At 39.6% G+C, this 19,084-nt stretch overlaps 1 protein-coding gene across 1 annotated transcript in view; it reads right to left on the reverse strand.

The window, feature by feature from the left end:
* Positions 1-2,484: 2,484 nt before the first annotated feature.
* The window catches only part of LOC104832724 (vascular endothelial growth factor receptor kdr-like), a 135,266-nt gene continuing 118,666 nt past the window's right edge, over positions 2,485-19,084 (reverse strand). The window contains exons 25-30 of the mRNA XM_010569070.1: positions 18,312-18,411; positions 17,618-17,723; positions 15,752-15,876; positions 15,415-15,493; positions 12,016-12,110; positions 2,485-2,689 (exon numbers count right to left, since the gene is read on the reverse strand). Of these exons, the coding sequence (XP_010567372.1) occupies positions 2,485-2,689; positions 12,016-12,110; positions 15,415-15,493; positions 15,752-15,876; positions 17,618-17,723; positions 18,312-18,411 (710 nt within the window). The remainder of the gene's footprint in view (positions 2,690-12,015; positions 12,111-15,414; positions 15,494-15,751; positions 15,877-17,617; positions 17,724-18,311; positions 18,412-19,084) is intronic.

Here is a 19,084-nt window from a genome sequence, read left to right on the forward strand (position 1 = left end):
CTACAGTTCATCCTTGCTAAAGTGGAAAGATAATATACTCGGCTCTCTTAGAAGCAGACAGTTCACCCAGCAGTGTTTCCCATTCTTCTTCAAAACAGAGAGCATACTTGCAGGTTTTTTCCCCTATATGTACGTGTTTTAAAGTTTATAAGCAAAGGTTTTTAAACATTGTCATTTTCTTACCCTCCAGAAAAGGCACAGTAACAAACCATCTCACACTGATGCCATTAACCGTAGAGCCAGACAAACTGTCTGCGCCTTTTTTCTTTTTGCCACGTGAATAAATTATTTCCAAAAGAAGTGATTGATTAATTGATCAGAGCTATAGATAGTTAATTTACTGTTTGATGGAAAACCGATCCAATGAGCTTTCTGGGGCTCATCAGATGAATTCTTTCCCAGTAGTTTCTTCTGTTATATGACCAGCTCTACTTAATACATAGGTACTAAAATACAAAGAAGTGCAAATATGACCATAAAGCAACTACAGACCACAGCTATCTAGCAGGTCCGCTATGAACAAGGGGCTCGTGAGTTACTGCAGCTGAGTTCCTTAATACATCGAATCTGAAGTCAAGGAGAACGAGAAGTGCAGTTCCCAAGAGCCCATACTTCAGATGCTTTAGCATTCACAGTTAACATGGTACAGGGTTTGGAGATTTGTTTCCCCATTTGATAATACCTGAGGCTTGTTTGTGTTTACTTCAATGTAACCAACTGTAACTGATCATCCAGAAATGTTTTCTTCACTGCTGCTAGGGTATTTAGGCTGTCTTTGCCAAGGTAATATAATTGGTTTGCAAGTGTTGGATTATTTTTTTTTTCCCCTTCAGTTTGCAATTATGAAGAAAAATTCTTTTTCTCTGAAGAAGTCAAACCAGTGTCAAGTCTAAGAAGAAAAGGAAAGGGTTGTGCAGACTTTGGAGGAAACTGCACAGAGTCATTTACAGATCTGGGTTTCTAACTTAGGAGGTTATAGCCTTGACTGTCAATGAACATCTTTCTCATCCTTGCTTTTTCTACTTGCAATCTAGATAGTTTTTCCCTTCCTAGATTTCTAAAGTCAACTCTGATTGTTACATAGCACATTAAATGACAAGGATTATTTGCTTATTTTTGAAGTTGTTGTGAGTATGCATGGGGTATGCATGGGGTATGCATACCTGCAGACCAACAGTCGCTTCCACACACAGCTTTTGGGCAGGGGGCAACAAACTTTGAATTTCTCAAATGTGAGAATTTGTGATCCATTCAGTCTTGTATGATTAGGCTGCACAAAAAGCTTTGAATTACCATGGAGCCATGAAGGGTTTAGATGCAGAGGGCATTGCATATCATACCAATATTTACCTTGGCAAGACAGTCAGAGACAAATATGTGTCACATATGCTTACAGTTTAGCATGGGCTAGTATTCCCAGGATCAGACTGTTGGGCACCTGCCACAGAATCCAAAGGAAATGCCTTTTTTTTTTTTTCTTTCTTTTTAGTAAATAGCCTGTGTGCAGAAAGGAAACATAAAAATGCTGCAGCGCTGCTGGTGCCTCAAGGGTATGTGTGCATTTATGTGTAAATCTCATGTTGTTAATGAGTATTTTATGCACACTCACACAAACGTGCATGTGTGCTGGGAAATTCTGTCTGTCTAAGCTTAAGAAGGTTCTTAAGGCAGTGATTTTGCCTTGCAATCATTATAGATGCATCTCCATCAAGGTTCCTTATTGCATGTATGCTGAATAAATTGCGGTTTGAACAAGGAGAAAATACAGGGAAACAGATTTAACCACATTGTATGCCCTGATGGCCCATCCTGCCTCTTGATACATGAGCGCTGCTGCTTTGTCTGTGCTATATCATTTTTAGGAGTGTATCCTATAGGCAGTGGAAATTATTAAATCACAAATTGAAATAAAAACATTTTGGATTTCAGAATATTTCAGAAATATTTACAGAAGGTGAGATCCCAAGTTAAGAATGATGTTTCAATTTTGGATTTTCTCCAAAACCAAAACATTAGTGTGTATAGCTGTTGTTTTCAACTGATCCCTTACAGCATCATACTAAACAATCCCTGCAGGATGTGTGCAGGACCAGTAGAATGAATCTTGTTTTCACAACTAGCTTGACGTGACTCTTGTGGAGTAAAATGTGAATGAAGGAACTTGTAAATCTGCAAATGCCAATGAACAGTCCCAGCTAGGGGAGGAAGGAGTGGAAGCAGTTCTGGGTTACAGCTCCTACTTACAATTCTGATAGACAGAATTTTAATTTACTGCATATGTTGCAATAGGCCTTTAAAGATAGCAAAGAAGATGCTCTTAAAATGTTTCCACTCACATCGGAGATGTGCCAGAAGAAACATATGAACCATTGTCCTGTCAGATTTCCCTTCCATTTTTAACCAGCCTCTTTACGCAGGCATGGAGGCATGTAAGAATCTAGCATGGTGGAGAGGTGCAAGATGCTCTGTGTCAGGTTAGGCTGATTACACTGGAGGGGCCGAGTAGTGAATGACGGAGTTGTAATCTGGAGGTGGGCTGTGGCATTCCAGGTTTGGATCCATAGGGAGGAGAACAGAGTCTTCCAGTGTGAAGTCCATGGTGTCCTCTTCTACCTGTACTGCTGGCTGGTACTTGACAGCCTCATGATCAGATAGTATGGATTCTTTGCTCTTGGTAACAGCTCTCCGCCTGTTGAGAACAAACAGTATAATATATTGACCCTGTCTCCATAAGCTTTTGTCTCTACATGTAATTAATGGCCAAAATTATTAAAAAAAATATATAAAGCATTTCAATTTACCTTTGCAGCATCCTGTAAGACAGTGACATTTTACAGATTGGGTAAGAAAACTGAATTAGGTATTTCAAATAACTCAGTGTTTTAAAAGTACATTTAGGAGTAAATCCAGGAGTCCTGCTACCATGTCTTTTTAGCTTACCACATTTCAGTGCACTATGTATATATTAGTTATAAATGCACCTGTCCTATACATACAATAATATTCTCTCTCATTGTTCTGACACAGGTCAGTAAAAATTTGACTCTTATGAAAGCAGAACTGAAAGCTATGACTTTTCTTTAAGGATAATAAAGGATGAAATAATGAATAATCTATGACAGACTCTAATCTAAAATGATACTGAAAGCAAGAGTGTGTGTTGAACACACTCTTGTAGTGTAGAGCAAAATCTCTCTTATATTCTGTAGCCCTTTAAAATTACTAGCAGTATGCTAGTGAAGGGCAGCACTTTTCAACATTACAGCTGCTGGCCTGTAACTGAGGCTATTAAAGCGAGCCAGCTTTCATTTTCTGCTGTCTTCTCTTATTATAGGTGATGAAGGCAGTGGGAGAGAAGCAACTTACATCACATGGAGCAACCTCAATGTTAAAAGTAGAAGAACCCTGCAGAGGATTTGTATCACAAGGTGACCTTGAGGAACAGCAAGTGTTGTGGAGAGAAAAAAGGTACTTTCTGTCATAGGCTGCCTTAAAAATAATGTTTTGTTAAGCCTTAAGTTTTTCCATCTGAGGAATTCATTGGAAGAGGTCTGGAAAATTTAGGGTTGGTTCTCAAAAGGATCCCAATTTGAGAATGGCTTTTGAACTTCTCCACTTTGCTTAGGGACCCTTTAACATGCATCTCTTTGGGATAAGCCTCACTCGCAGACTGATTATGGTATTGCTCATGTCTCATTTCAGAATGACTTATGAATGTGCCTGGGAGAATGTAAAATCAGGCAGTACTAGCACTTTGTGTGTATATTTCATACGTGTTTAAAGGAGCATAAAGCTACATTCTAATGACCCTAAACCAAACCTGAATAATCAACAGTTCATCAAATAATTGCATAATTCATTACACTTATTTTATTTGTACTGCTGCAGTGCTTACAGTTCCCAGCAGTTGATCATGGATTCAGAGTGGTGCTTTAGAAAGAAAGCAAAGCCAGTTCCTGCTCCGGGAAATAAAACAAGAGCTAAGAGACAGATACAGTCATTGGAGGAAGGGGAACAAAAATAATCAATAGGAAAAGTAGCAGATCCAAGACACCAGTTGTGTACACTGTCAAGTTTTTGTGATGGTACAGCAGAGAAAACCACTGCAGGCTTAAGAGCAGGTTGATGCTTGGCATGACAGAATTGTAATATACAGTAGGCCCAGATCCCTTCAGCTGTGAAAGGGTAAATATGTCCTGCTAGGTTATGCTACTATGACTTTAGAAGTTATCTTGCCTCTTAATCTGGAACCTGTCAAAAGCTTCAGTTTTCCCACAAGCTGTAGATATTCTCAGTCTGGCTGACAGAACTAGTGTCAATAGCATCAATTAAAATTTTTGTGAATTCCGCAAAGGTCATGAGTGTGCAGTGCATTGGCTAGAGTAGAACACTGGTTTATGATCTGTGCACAACCACACTGAACAGCCTGTAGGGTCCATCTGTAAATTATCTATCCCTGTAGTTCTCTTCTTGGGGGAGTGTGTGGAGTAGGTGATACTCTGTATATCATAGTCTGCAAAGCCAGTCTCTAAGCCAGGAGCTGAGATATTCAGCCAAATTCAGACAGAACAAACAGCTGCAACTCTAATCAGCTGCAGTGGGAGACTGGCTGCTTCATAGTTGCCTGATTTTAGTGTGCTGTGGTGGCTTTCTACAGCATGTTTGCATCTCCAGCTTTGTCTCTAGGAAGTGAACGCAGCACCCCTGAGTTGTGAGAGCCAGCCCACCATGTCTTGCACATCTAGAATAAACTTGGGTTCTCTGACTTCTAAAATGCAGAGGTTATAGATTAAAGCTAATGTTACTGTGCTTTTACAACTGTGCAAGGCATTGAAACCAAACCTGTTGAGTGGCAAAGCAGAAATTCTAAAATAAATAGTAACCCTGAGAACTTCAACAAAAACGTAGCACATTCTGCTTTCACAGTCTAAGTTTCTCCTCTTTGTCCAGAGAAAAATGTGAGTGGAAACTTCTTCTGTATACTATACATTTGGCAGCTGTTCCTTCCTGTACACATACACTTTCTCTGTAGATAAATTCTTCCCTGGCATGAGCAATGGAACCACAACTTTGCTTCACTGTTTATTTATGTATTTTTCTTTTTGTTGCTCAGTTCTATTGACTCGTGTCAGACAATTCCATGGATGCTCTGGCTTCTAATTTGCCAGGTATTAAAGTTGTCAGTGGAGACGGAGAGAAGCTTGAAAGTATCTGTTTAACTTGGCCCCCAGCCTGCATATCTCAGAGCGCTGAAGAAAAAGAAATGTTATTAGGGTTTAGTTTGGCCACACAATGGGAAATTTTCAGACCCATGTAGACTTGCAGCAAGTGTTCTTCTTAGGTTTCTGCCCCTGTAGGTCAGGAGCCTGGATATCTGGGAATGACTCTGCCTATCACTGAAATCATGCTGGTGTTTGAAGAAGGACTCTTAAATGCTGACATCTAATATTTGCTCCAAAGACAAAAAGCTGATGAGTTAGGTCAGAAGCAAGTTTTGTCATTAGCTGTCTTATGGCAGACCAAAATGCAATTAACTTTCAAAACTATTCCTTTCATCTAAATGCATTTCCTAAATTAAAGCTATCCAAGGGTCTTTGCATTTTTCCCTTTAATACTCTATATTACTAACATTGCAATCTATTCTGTTCATCCTCAGCAACAGAGAAATGTGCATATGCTTGGACTGTATATTGGAAGAGGAGATTGCAGCATCCCTTTTCTGTCTGTCCTTGAAATCTCATTTGCTACATAGAAACTGCCACACTGAATCAGACATCAGTCTTGCTTCTGGCAGTGGTCAGTACTTGATGCTTTAGAGGAAAGCAAAAACCCCTTTATGCTCTGAGCCAATTGTACTACCTTGTATAAGATAGAAAAATTCTCCCTGAGTCCCACCAATAAACATTTTCTGACTGAAGGCATTAGATTTGATTAATCACACAATTATGCAGCTGCAGAAGTTAATAATGGTTATGTAATTAAATAATTTCATTAAAAGCTAGCCATTACTTGGTTCACTGCTTCTCCTGGGTTGGCATTACACTGCCCAAAAGGTATTTCCTTACTGATTTTTGCCTCTGCCTGACTTCTGAGTGCCACAGCTGCAGGAGGCGATAAAAGAGATGTTCAGTTTTAATAAAACTGCTCATAACTGTGAATGTCTCAGCTCAGTCCCACTTGACTGTTGGTATTCTCACCACGGCACAATACTGAAGATTAGGCGTGTGAATACCATGACATTCAACTGAAACATATTTGCTCACTGACCAAGCTGATCACAATTTACACAATGACCAACCTGAAAACTCGTTTGTCCTTGCAAGAATGTGTACCGTTTGGGGCAGGATGAGGGGAAAGATGAGAATCTGAACACTGCCATATCCTGACCTCAAACAGGTTTTGTAATGTAAAGGACTCTCTTTCATAATGTGCACGTTTCTGTGGAGTGCTGGTTGGGGAAACATGTTTCGCAGAATGTGGTAAGCTGGCTTCAGCCTTGTTTCATAGGCTGAGACTAGAGTTAGCCAAGGTACAGCACTGGACTCCGCTCTTTCAGAGAGATACCTACAAGCTAAGGAGGTTTATGGGGGAAGTACAAAAGTGGTGAAAGCACTGAAGGAACTGATACTAGAAGATTAGAAGAATGCTAATCAGTAGCAGCAAATCAACCAAGAGTGACATTCATAATTACCAGCAAATCCTGCTACGCTTCAGGCTGTATTTCTGTAGTGTCCCTGAGCCTGGTGCCAGTGTCAAGTCTGTTAGCTGTAAAACCAAATGAGGTGGAGGAACCTACTGGTGTGGACCCAGTGTTGATAACTGAAAGCCTACCTGGTCTGTAAATAGGACTGCATCAAGCAGCCTGATTATCACAGAGCTTGGGCTCTATGCTATTGCATGCACATGCAGTGTGTGCGGGGCCACAATGTAGTTAGTAGGTCTCATGACCCAGACAAAAGCTTGGACAAGTGGATTTTAGTGCGGTACTGTGGGTAATGAGAACTGTTAACAGTTCCCATTTTTACTGCGCTATGCCAGATTTCCTGGCACAGATGAAGCTGAAAAGTCTAGGAATTAAACTAGATGAAGGAGAAGTTAGCCTGAATATTAAGTAATCTTTCACAATCTTTTTTAAGTTTTCTGGAGAGGTGTCAAAGTTGTTTAGAAGATACCACAGAGGATAATCCTGTAATAGCTAGAAGGCCTAAATGACCTAGTGAGACTTTTTCATCCTACCATATGAATCAGAGATTTTGGTTAGAGGTAGAAAAATACTGAAATCATCAAAGAGCTTGGCAATCGTTACTGGAGCTGTTTATTCTATGTGAGAGGGAGCCACTTTCTATTAGCCTGAATCTCAGGGTCAATGACCTAAAGAGGAGCATGGAGAAAGAGAGATGACTGTAAGAAAATCACCCTATCCAGTGAGGGACTACAGTACCAAGTGTAGCACTTATCTCCAGGCTGTGGAGCAGCTCTTATTGCTTTGCAATAAGACGCCCAAGTATCTTGCCTTTGATAGGAAAAACTAATAGCCTATTTTGTCCATGTAGAAATCCTGGCCTTGTTCAGAAGCTGTGTTTAGCGGAAGATGAGAAATTGGACTGAGCATTGCCAAGTAGAGCAGTTTGTCTCATGACCACTTCTCATAATAACATGTTGGAGCTTCAGGGCTTTTTAATAGCTTTCATAGGTGTTTAATGAGGCACAGAGTAAGAGTGATTAATTGCAGAAAAAAATTTAAAAAATTAAAGAAATAAAAAGGTTATTTTTTCTTCTGATGGCTATGACTGATTCACGGTTTGCTTTAATACATTTTAGACAGGGTGCTGTGCAGTAAGAATTTAATCCTGGGTTCCCCTCTGGCAGTATCAGTGCATCAGTAGTCTACTGGCACGGAGGACTCGAGGGGTTAGGATCAAGAATTCATTGTTTTGAAACACTTCTAAATACAAAGTACAGCTAACAAAGTTTTAACAGGCCAAAGCCACCCACTCATTAAGTATGCATCCCCTTGCGTGCGTGGCAAAGTTGGTCAGCTGTCCCTGACACTAGCTGCAGCACTGAAAGTGCAGCCAGATGAAAAGCACTGCAGTCAAAACCAAGCTGGGGACCACAGCCTTTCACAATTCTCCTTTTAGTCCTTGCTACTGTAAGCATGTAGTGCAATCCTAGAAAAAAGTGGCTTACATAATTCCCGAGTAGTTACTCATTCAAAGTTACTTGTATTTTGGAAAGCTCAAGTCACATCATAGTGCAAGGTGCTGCATGACACAACAGTAAGTACATTTTCTATCTCAGTGTGCTCATCGCAGAAGAAAAATCTTCTGAAACTAAGTTCTGCTATGGAGCAAACCTATTTCTGTGCCTCATTTTTTTGAGATGGTGCAAAAGGATTCTAGCCCAATCAGCTGGCTTGCGTTTTTATTGGGCACCTTGCATTTGGACATGAATGCCTGATGCTCCTGAGCAAAATCAGTTTGTTTCAATATTATTGACTTGCTTTAGGCCCAGTTTGGCTTTGGCAAAGGCAGAGCCCTCAGTGATGTGATCTGGATGCAGCATCCAGAGCCCAGGAGCATATCAGCTGAGCCTCAGTCAGCTGGTGTCATGGACCTTGGCCAAAACCAGATAAGTAATTTCAGAGCAATTCAGAGGATAATTGGGGTGGGGGGTGGGGGGTGGGGTGGGGATGGAGGGAGGACAACTGAGCAGATATCAAACCTATTGTAATTTTAAACAATAACTTGATTATAGAGTCTCTGGGAGGATTTTAAAGCAGTGCTTGGCAGTAGCCTGTTAATATTATGAGATGAAACCTGATACCAGAGTCATCCCATCATTAAATCCCCTCTATGTTGAATGTGCTTCCTCGAATGCTAACTCCAGTGTCATTATCCCGGTCAATCTTTCTCTTTCTCACTTCAGCTGCTGTTGTGACTTTATTCTTTAGCAGTATAAAATGCTTAGAGCTCAGAAATGGTTAGTCCAGTCTAACAGTGGTTCCATGCCCAGAGTATCAGATTAATCTTCAATAAACTCTTGACACTGACACTCCATGGTGTGTAGTGTTGCCAAATTTTAAACTTGACAGAGAAATGAATGCAAGATAAATAAACAGCAAGATTTTGGCAAAAATAATAAATGCAGCCACCCTGGTTTAGAAAACATGCTAAGCCTTTGAACAGTTTTCTTTTAGAAAAGAAAGACTGTTTGAAAAGGATCCAGGGTAAATGTTTTTGATAGAGAGAGATACACAATTAACAAGGGTGACTTTATCTTCCCTATTAAACCAGCACTCTCTTCTGACCTCTCCTAGACTATTCTATATGCTTTTGAGGCTTGTTTTTTCAAGTTAGCAGTGCAGGAGTGCCAAGGGGTGTCATGTCCTCAGATGAGAGGGCATCAGGATGCTCTGCAACTATGTTAAAAATGTTAGTTGTGCCAATGATAGTTTGCAAGATTTAAAAAAGAAAAAAAAAAAAAGCTGACAAAATAGCTTTCTCAGCTGGACCTCAAACACTCAATGAAGGATGTGGCCAAGAAAAAGCACATCTCTGTCCGTTCAATGGTAGCTAGGGTCCTGGTAAGGAGGAGACAACAAACACAGCTTGCTGCAGGGTTTGCCTTTATAGCAGATCTCTGTTAAGATGGTCTTTCATGGTCTGGCTGGCACAGAAGGTATCGGGCATCTTGTGATGAATGGAATCCCTATGGAAATGTTGACTGTAAAAGGGGAGAGCCCCAGATGGTGTGGGTCAGGCAGAGATTCACTGAAAGCAGCAGAGCCGTGTTACTTCATGTTCATTCCCGGTGGGCCTGATAGCAGTTCAGAAGGTTTTCCTGGAAATCTTGAAAGAACAGGCTGTTATGGAATTTTTGTGTTTCTGCATCTGTCTGGATGTTGATTTTTCTGATTTTCAGCAGAAAGCCTCCAATGGGGAGAGAGAGAACCTTCCTCTGCCAACTATTTATCCAAATGGGAGAAATGCAGTAGGGGAAACAGCAGTCAGAGGTGATAGAAATCTTTAGAAGGATAAATCCTATCAGGGAGGCTGTTTGTGTGTATGTGTTGGATTTGTGTCAACATGATATCATGCAGAAGAAGATGTAAATCAGCCCAGGTAAAGCATCATAGTAATGTAGTTCCTGACATTTGAGCTCCTTCTTTTAGAGCTGATGCCATTTGGTCTCCATAGCAATGCACTGTGCTGTGCAGAAATCCTCTCAGCATGTGCACAGGGTAAAAACATGGAACTGTGTGTACGTCTCTGCTAATCCCCCAACAGGTACAACACTGGGACAGTACTACAGGGGAAATACTGCTGAACAACATTACTCCTGAAGTGACACTCCTATCCAGCAGAATCTGTAGCATTTGAATGCTCCCTGTTAGTGCTCCAAGACTCTCTGGGCTTCCTTATGTAACTTTTTCCCTTTTCCTCTTTCTCCTTCTCTCCTGCCTTCAAACATCTAGGAATTTATGGTTTTAAGGCCTGAAAAGACAAGGCAAGCTCCTTCCATCTTGTTTTTCTCACTGTGTGAGGGAGTTAGCCCCTCTGTAATACTGTTAGATTCTGACTGTGCACTCTCATGTGAACTCTTCCATACTATGCAGAAATTGCACTAGTTTTTTCTCATGTATCATTTCTCTTTAATGTAGAAAAATGGTGACTTGATGTAGAACAAGCAATTGCTCTGGTGAGAAAGATCATTGAGTTTAATACAGAGGAAACTAATAGAAATCTCATCAATAGATTTTAGAGAAAACTAGGCAATTCAGTAAAAGTCTAATTAGCTTAATTAACTGAATAGGCACGGAATTCCTTGCTACAGAATTGATTCTTTTTTTAATATTTTGGATAGCTGTTCTTTGAAATTCTATAAGTTAATGTGTGAATCAGTAAAATGGGTTACTATTGTTATTATACTTTTCTAGGAAGGTGGGGAAGACCTATTTCACTACTCGGTCAACTCTCTGCCTGCACCTGATTGTTAAAGAAATATAGAGAACTGTGAGCTAACTGTTAGCTAAAAGCTAAATATCTGCTTTTATTCTTCTGTGATTGTCTATACTATGAATGGATAAACATATAGCAAACACTGTCACAGCCTCTATTTGTAAACCCAGTATGAACTATGTAATTCATAGGATCACGAAGGTGGTAGGATTAAGGGACTTCTCTGTAGGACTGTCTTCATAGCTGTGATAAAGCAAATGTAGAAATCATGGTTGTGGTAAATGCAGTGCTTATACTATTCTTCACTATACATGCCTTTTTAACTTTTCTCACATCCATCAATTGCAAAGGTGCCAGTCCTTCTGTACATCTAAAGTTAAAACATAGCTTTGTTAGATGCTGGTATAATGATAAATGTGCTTTTCTGGATTAATAAATCAAGTTGTTCTAACTTTGCTCCATCAGTAAAGGAGAACACTGGAGAGGCAGTCAAGAAACAGCTAAAGTAGATACATATATTCTTAGCTCTTTTGCTCCTATTATTTGCCATGTGCAGAATATTCTCTGCCCCAGGAGATCAGATCACAAATGGGAGATGCCAGCTTCACTCGAGAGCACTCTTTTATTTTGTTGAATGGGATTCAGAATCACAAGGCAACCTGGCATTTTGGAAGAAGAGTTAAACTGATTGACAAGACATTATGTGCTCAAAGCTGATGAAATAAGTTTTCATTTTTATCATGCGAATCAACATGTTTCATGTTAATTAACCTTCCTGTAAATTACATGCAACAGTGCAGCATTCCTTTCAGAGACTTGCAACTCTGTTTTATGTTCAACTTCTTTCTGGAAGCAAAGTTTACATTACCACTTTCTTGATACATAAACCATGGTCTTCCAGTTATAGGGTTGAAATCCAGAGTTGCTTGTCCTTCTAGCTTGTTTAGATAGTCTAAACAGTTTTCCTTTTGGAATCAGAAACAAAATTGCAAATTTCAGAAGTGTTTTTCTGAATGGGATGCTGTCTTAAAAAGAAATGACAAAAAGTACTCACGCTAGAGCCATAATCCCGTAAGGCCAAGAACGGATTTCCAGCCTCTTCGGGCTTTTTATCTCATCTGACGTCAACACCATCCCACTGTCTGACTCCTGAGCAGCAAAAAGAAGAGAACATCAGCAGAGTGCCAAATGATCATGACAGCATGGAGCACTTTTAAATTAGAAATGGCTTCCATGGGGAGAGTGTGGAGAAAAGTCAGACTAAATGGCTATTAAAGTCAGTAGAGAAGGAAAGCCAAGGAGCTACTTAGAATACCAAAGTCCAGCTATCTTATCTTGTGATGATACTGCTTTTAGGCAAGTTGATAGAATTTCACCTTATAAAACTGTCTCCAGCTACAGAGCAGACAATGCAAGGGCAGGAGAATGCAAATTCTCCTTCACTGTGGCCTGTAGAGTTTGGGGATCCCTGTCTATGCAGTTATCAGGGAGAGACTGCCAACAAGGTGGCCGTCTGTAGGTGTTATATTGTAGTGTTATATACTGATACTTGTGTACTGGAACTCATGTAGGAGCTACCAGCTATTCTATGGAATCACAATATCTCAACCAACAACCTGGAGGGCAAATGTTTGCGTCAAAACTCTCAATTGTGTGCTATGTAGTAAAGTGCTTAACACATAGATATGTCCAGTTGGTGTATGACATTAAGCCTATTCTTCAGAATATTCTCCTATCAGGGCCTATATTATCAGTTTTTATCCAACTGTTCCTGATAATGCTGCTATTTAGTCTAAGAACATTTGCCTTGTTTTTGTGATGGTAAAGTTTTGATCTGTATTTTGAAAGAGCACCCTTAAAATGAACATATCAAAAAATAATTTGACATTTTCAAGCTTGAAATTGATATTAAGCGTGACATATGGATACTGTCTAGGTAGGATAGCTGAGATATGAATAGACAGAAATTCATAAAAAATATATGCAATAATACTGGCTAGACTCCTCAGAGAAAAAGTACCCTAAATGCCTACTAGAAATACACTATTAGAAACATTGAAATTTTAAGGAAGTGGAAGTTCAGTATCATTTTGGCAAATCCAAGTGCTTTGCAAAGATATCTAGCCTAAAAGGCTCATTGTAGTTTGGTTATGGATTTTTTTGAGCTGTCCAACAAAACTGTCTTGATTAGTTTTAAAGTTGAGGTTCTGGTTCCACTGCACTTAAGGTTGAGTCACGAGGTTGCAATTAATATCAAGCTGTTATTGTGCTAAGTGCTACACAAGTTCACAGACATGCACAGTCCTTGTTTTAAGTAATTTAAAAAATATTAAATGTTCAGGGGGGTTTCTTTGCATTTGAAATATTTTGTGATGCTGGAAAGTTGCATGTCTGTCTGTCTGTCAAAGCCAAGAAAGCAAAAGACCTCAACATGGGAAGTGAAGCTTTAGTTAGCCTTATTTTACCAGTCAATCTGATTGAAAAAGAAAAAATAATCCCAGCAAACAATAAATAAAAAGCAAAAGCCTTTTTATAAATGCTTTGGTAATGTATCAGTTGTTAATAAGATCAGTCTAGAAACTGGTTTTCAAAGTATAAAGTAAAATCCTAAATTAATTAGGTCTGTCAAAACCTCAGTAGAACCCAGCTTTTCTCTCTAGTTTTTATCTTGACTATTTCCCTTCAAATACGTCGTCTAGAAACAATTTATCTGAGTGCTGCTTTGCATCTTCCTTACAGAAGAATTGTTAAAAGAATATCAACGGAGACTACAGGTAAGTAGCACAACTGCAGGAAGGTGTGGTAGAGCACTTTTAGAGTTAGTTCCTGGGCAACTATTTGAAATAATGATCTAATCAGTATTAATGTCTTGATATGTAAGATAATTTTAGTAACCTAAGTGCAGTTACATTGTCCAAAAGTAGATCACACCATAATTTTGCTTTAAAAGATCCTCATTGAAACATTACATTTATTTCTGATCTGTTAATGTATTATTACCCTTTTTTGGAAACTTTTCCTCTTCATGTAAGGACTTACTTTAAAATGTCATGAACAGGGAGCATTTAGGAAAGTAATGCTCATGCTGGCAGCAGTAATCTCCTACTGATAACAGATCTGTCTAGTAAATGTCTTTGTGTGATTCAGAGGGACAGATTTTTATCCTGCAAGAGGAAAGATGCAGGAGCCAGAGAAAATTCTAAGCTTTCTAATCCCTAAGATGCACTGATAAAGACACAGAAATTACATCTGGCAAAATATTAGGGAATAATGGGCATCAGATTGTGCTAAAAAGAGAACAGATGAGAAGTATGCTCTATTTGTCACGGACATGAAATATGTCCAGGACAGGTTGTAGCTAGAGACTTGACCCTTCCCAAGAGAGTTGGTCTGAGGAATGGCTGTCTGTCCAAGAGGGAGTCTTAGCTGGAGCTCGGGGGACAGTTCCCTGACTAGCAGAGTAGACAGACTGGCTTGTTTCTATAAAACTGTACACCTGTTTCTTTTCTTTTGCTGCTCCTAGCCATCTGATGCTTGCCCTCTTCCTCTGTTAGAAGGTTTCCTGAGGGCTTCATGCTTCCTCCCTAAACTTTGATCTGCTTCAAGCATGCATGCGTTACAAAGATCCCTCCTTAGCGGTACAGGATCTGGCATCGAGGCAAGTGGTGTGGAATGCATTTGGCACTGCAGCCAGTGAGTACCTGAACCATAGAGGAAATTCATGAGTTGTGGGTTTTTTTGGTTTGTTTGTGGTTTTTTTGCTGTGTGTTTTGGTTTGTTTTTGGTTTTTTTTTTAATAAGGAATAAAAAATAATAAAAAACCTCACAACCCTCCACCCTTGGAACCTGTAATTTCAGAGGAAGCCAACAAGCAGAACCATCATTCTGTAACAGAACAAGCTTTTGTTTTCCACTGGAGTGAAAATGAAACCTTTCAACACTCTTCCACCCTGCAGTGTCATTAAACTAGCAATAAATATGTTCACTTAGGGTGAGGAAAATCCAGGGTTAGAGCCCTTCGTGTGAATCAAGTAGAGCAGGAACTTGAATCTTGGTCTTGTCTATCCAGAACTGAACACCCTCACCACCACCAAGTTATTGGCTCTCTCAGCCAGCCAGAATGTGTTCTGGACACATTTCCTTCAAAAGGCTCCATTTCAATGAGCTGCCATTTTGTTATGGTGGAAAAAACATATTGAAATATGTAATATGAAACCCCTTAGCCTGATCAAAGCCAGGATAATCATGCATGAGCTTCTCTTTAAATTATTTGTTAAGCTAAATGCAGGTCTCTGTTGCCACATGGACCTATGTGTGAGATAGTAGGGCCAAATCTGCTTGATTTAAAGCTTTTTCTTACCAAACAGATTTCAAAAGCTCTAATAAGTGTTTCTGGTGCTGGTGACGAGTGATCTGTGAACCTGGTGGAGAAGGGTGCAATCACCTCACTTACCTCATGCATCACTTTCTCCTTTTCCACTGGCACCTCATCAAATGTCTTCACACTCAGTGGTCGCTTCTTGCTGTTGATACTGAAAGCAAGAAAGTTGAGGGGTCAGCATAAAACCCAAGCAGATGCTGCACCAGTTGGTAGCTCAATTAACATCCCTGACACAGCTCAATTTCCTAGACTGGTGTTCTTTTTTCATCTCTTGTAACTAATAAATGATGCCCTGACAAAGTTGTCTGTCCAACTCCCTTAAAACAGCCATATTGAGAGAGGACAACAAACAGTGACCAGCTATATCAAATCTTTCTTTCCCTCCTGCCCCCTGTATATATTTTCTTACCCAGTTTCCACTGCACTCCAGCGATTAACACAGTTGTTCAAGTTTTCTTCCACAGGGCAAGTTTTGGAGTTAGATTCTCCATCAGGACACAAGGTGATGTTCAGTGGAATATAGTCTTTACCATCCTATACAATTAATAACATAAAAGAACACAAAGTGGTAAAGTTCATTTTGTACTACATCTCAGATGTGAAAGGTTATTGTGTTCTACAGAGCTTTACACTGAGAAAGGACTAGATTTTATTTTAACTTTATGATGTTTCTTCAAAGTGATTATGATGTTCTTCACAACATGTGCAAGTTCAAATGTATAGCTTTATCCGACATTTACTGCGTAGGAGGCTTTGTATGAGGAAAATGGTACACTTTGGGAAACCTACGACGGAGAATGGCTGAAAATGGTCTCTGATGTTCCAGTGCTCATCTGCAGTTAGTGTGTTCTCTCTTCCAGGCATCTCAGCCTGAGCTATTGCTTCACTGGTCTTTATAGCAGTTACCAGACTTCTAAATGTCCCTCACATATGGCACAGCAATGTGATGTTTGTACTGAGGGTGTCAATATATGTGCATCCAGTTTAAAAGTAGCTGGCTTTGCTGACTTTCACAGCAGCATCTTTGATGAGTTTGCAGCAATTTCTTTGTGATCATTACTACATTCCAGATGTGTGGCTGTTCTGCCTCAGCGAAGGTGAACAGAAATTCACCGATCTGCACTTCAGAAAAGCAGTCCTCTATATTGTCATTGAGCTGGCCTCTTTGGGAATTCCAAGGGACCAGTTTTCTCAGGGACACCTAAATCCAAGTTTAAGCCATGTGTTTGGGAGAAGGGAGGGAGTGGCATGAAGTCACAAAACCCCTATGGCCAAGACAACTTTAACAGATTTTGGAATTGCTAAAAGAATATTGCCTATGTATAGACTTTTTGCTTATATTCATCTTAAGGACTTGTAGCTTAGGAAGACCTGGTCCTTAAAATGGTAGCCTTAAAGGATTTTATTTCTTGTCCTTACAAGAAATTGATGCTGCAAGTTTAATGGAATTCAGTACACATCTTAATAAACTCTGCATTGTCATTACACCCCTGCAGTAATCTTCAGAAATTAGTCTTCCTTTAAGTCTTAAAACTATTTGTCCAAATTTCCCTTTGCTTGATTTTTTTTTTTTTTTAATTTTGAGAAGCAGTTAAGTGCCCTATTCCCTTATCATGATTTTTATGTCTCCTTAATTTACTTTGGTTATAGGATAAAACTCACAAGCTCTTCATATTGCAAACTGGGTCCTCTTCAACTTAGCTTCACTAAATTTGATTGCAAACAGGAAGGAGCTGGAGGAGAATGTTTGGTTTCTTCTTAAATTAAATTGACAGTTACATAACTGGTCTGGTTGTTTTTACTGAAGAAGAAAACAACTGATTTAACTATTATGAAATTAATAATTATGTAATTGACTTTCTGAGCTTTAAACTGCATCATTTTAAAGCTCCTAAGAGCACTGATGAACATAAGCTCAGAAAATGAGAGAGAAAGTTCAGGCCAACTACTGGCAGTTTACTATGTTAGAATCTAATTAAAATTGTTTGTGAGATAAAGCACTATTGTTTCTCTACGGGGCAACTGAGCGTTTTTTTTAATTAATGTAAGTTTCTGCTTATTATGGCTGGATAAACATCTAGTTTTGAAATATAATCCCATTTGAATAGTTAACATTTTCTCTACTCATCCCAGCAGCCATTTTCCTTGTGACCTCTGTTATGAAGTCAGATCTAATATTACTGCTCAGCATAGTCTTTAGCTGTGCACATGCATACACATATCCATATACATCTATATGTACACCTTTGTTGAAGAAATGTTTGTATGGCTGTACCTGCTGTACATTGGCTTGAAGAAGATCTCCTAAGCGCTCCACAAGCTCAGTGAAAGTAGGCCTCTCTGTGGGTACTCCATGCCAACAATCCAGCATTGTCTGGTAGCTAGACGAAAAACACAGGTATTAAGAAAGAAAAAGGATAGGAGCTTTGCTTCCAAACTGTTTCTTTCTGCTGCTGCTTGTTTTGGTCATTGTTTGGATAGTTTTGGATTAAGACAGGTTCAAATCTCCATGTGCTGAAATTCTATTCTAGTTTCCATGTGGGATGGTTTTTCCTTCTATATTCCTGCCTCAACTGAGCCTGTAGGCTTTTTATTTTCACCCAACTTAAAATTTGACTGATAGGCCCCACTGAAAATAAGTCCCAGTTATGGATGCCTAGTTTCTGTCATGGAATTGGAAATCAAGGCAGACGCAGTAGTCTCCTGAACTGAGATTCATGACCTCCAACTGACATGGGGAGATCTGTTAATCTTCTTGTTGGCAAAGGTCAGGCTGACTTGGTCTGTCTTTAGCATTTGTCTGTGGTATCAGGACACCCGAGAGATGCACAACTACAGTGTTTACTGAAAACAAAATACATAGCTATCATCTGATGAGGTCTCCATACTCCTCCACACTTAAATACAATCTCTTTTGTAATACTGAAATAACATGTATCAGCTCTCAATATAAAACCAGGAGCTCTTACACTTCTGGAGTAGAGTACTCTGGAGATCTCATCCGCGTTCCTTCTTTGAGCCGTCGGCAAAAGTCCTCATCTATCTGCACTCCAGGGTATGGTGAGGCACCTGATGGGAGAAATAAGGAGGAGGCTCCAGAATGGCACAATGCCTATTTCCCAGTCTAGTGAATTAAACACATATCAGTGATTTCCGCTGCACATTCGAGATTACCTAGAGTCTGACAGTAAAAGAAGCTAGAGCAAAGAAGGGGTTGCAATCACTTACTACCTACATGTTTTGTTTGGAAACCTGTTAGAGACTCACTGTCTCTTTAGAGATTTCAACCATGCTGTCTCCTCTGCATTTGTGATACAGCTAGGACCACTCCAAGGTAAAATATGGCAGAAGAGAAATAAATTTTATTAGTTTGAGTCTTTAAATGACCTCTTGGTCAGTGGTAGAAAAGTTCCAGATCATTCAATTGATTACATATGGTTTGCCAATATCCTGCACTAAGTGACTACACGTGAAGTTAAGTAAGTCCAGCTCATCATTCATTGTCTTAGAATCTCTGGCCTTACTGGCCTCTGTGAGTAAGTGCAGAGAAAGCTGTAGGTATCTGGCTCCTGCAGAAGTCTGTGAGAACTTGCAGTTCAACCTCAGGTGTGGAATTGTAGTCCTCCTCTCCTGATTCACCAATTTAATATTGTATATATATTATGCAGTCTTACAGGTAACATTTCCTTGGAAAATGACCTTCCAAATTTTTAGCCTTGTTTTCTCTTCTGAGTGTGAGTTC

The sequence above is a fragment of the Haliaeetus leucocephalus genome, unplaced genomic scaffold, assembly GCF_000737465.1.
Source record: "Haliaeetus leucocephalus isolate CR32 unplaced genomic scaffold, Haliaeetus_leucocephalus-4.0 Scaffold262, whole genome shotgun sequence".
In the NCBI taxonomy this organism is placed as follows: Eukaryota; Metazoa; Chordata; class Aves; order Accipitriformes; family Accipitridae; genus Haliaeetus; species Haliaeetus leucocephalus.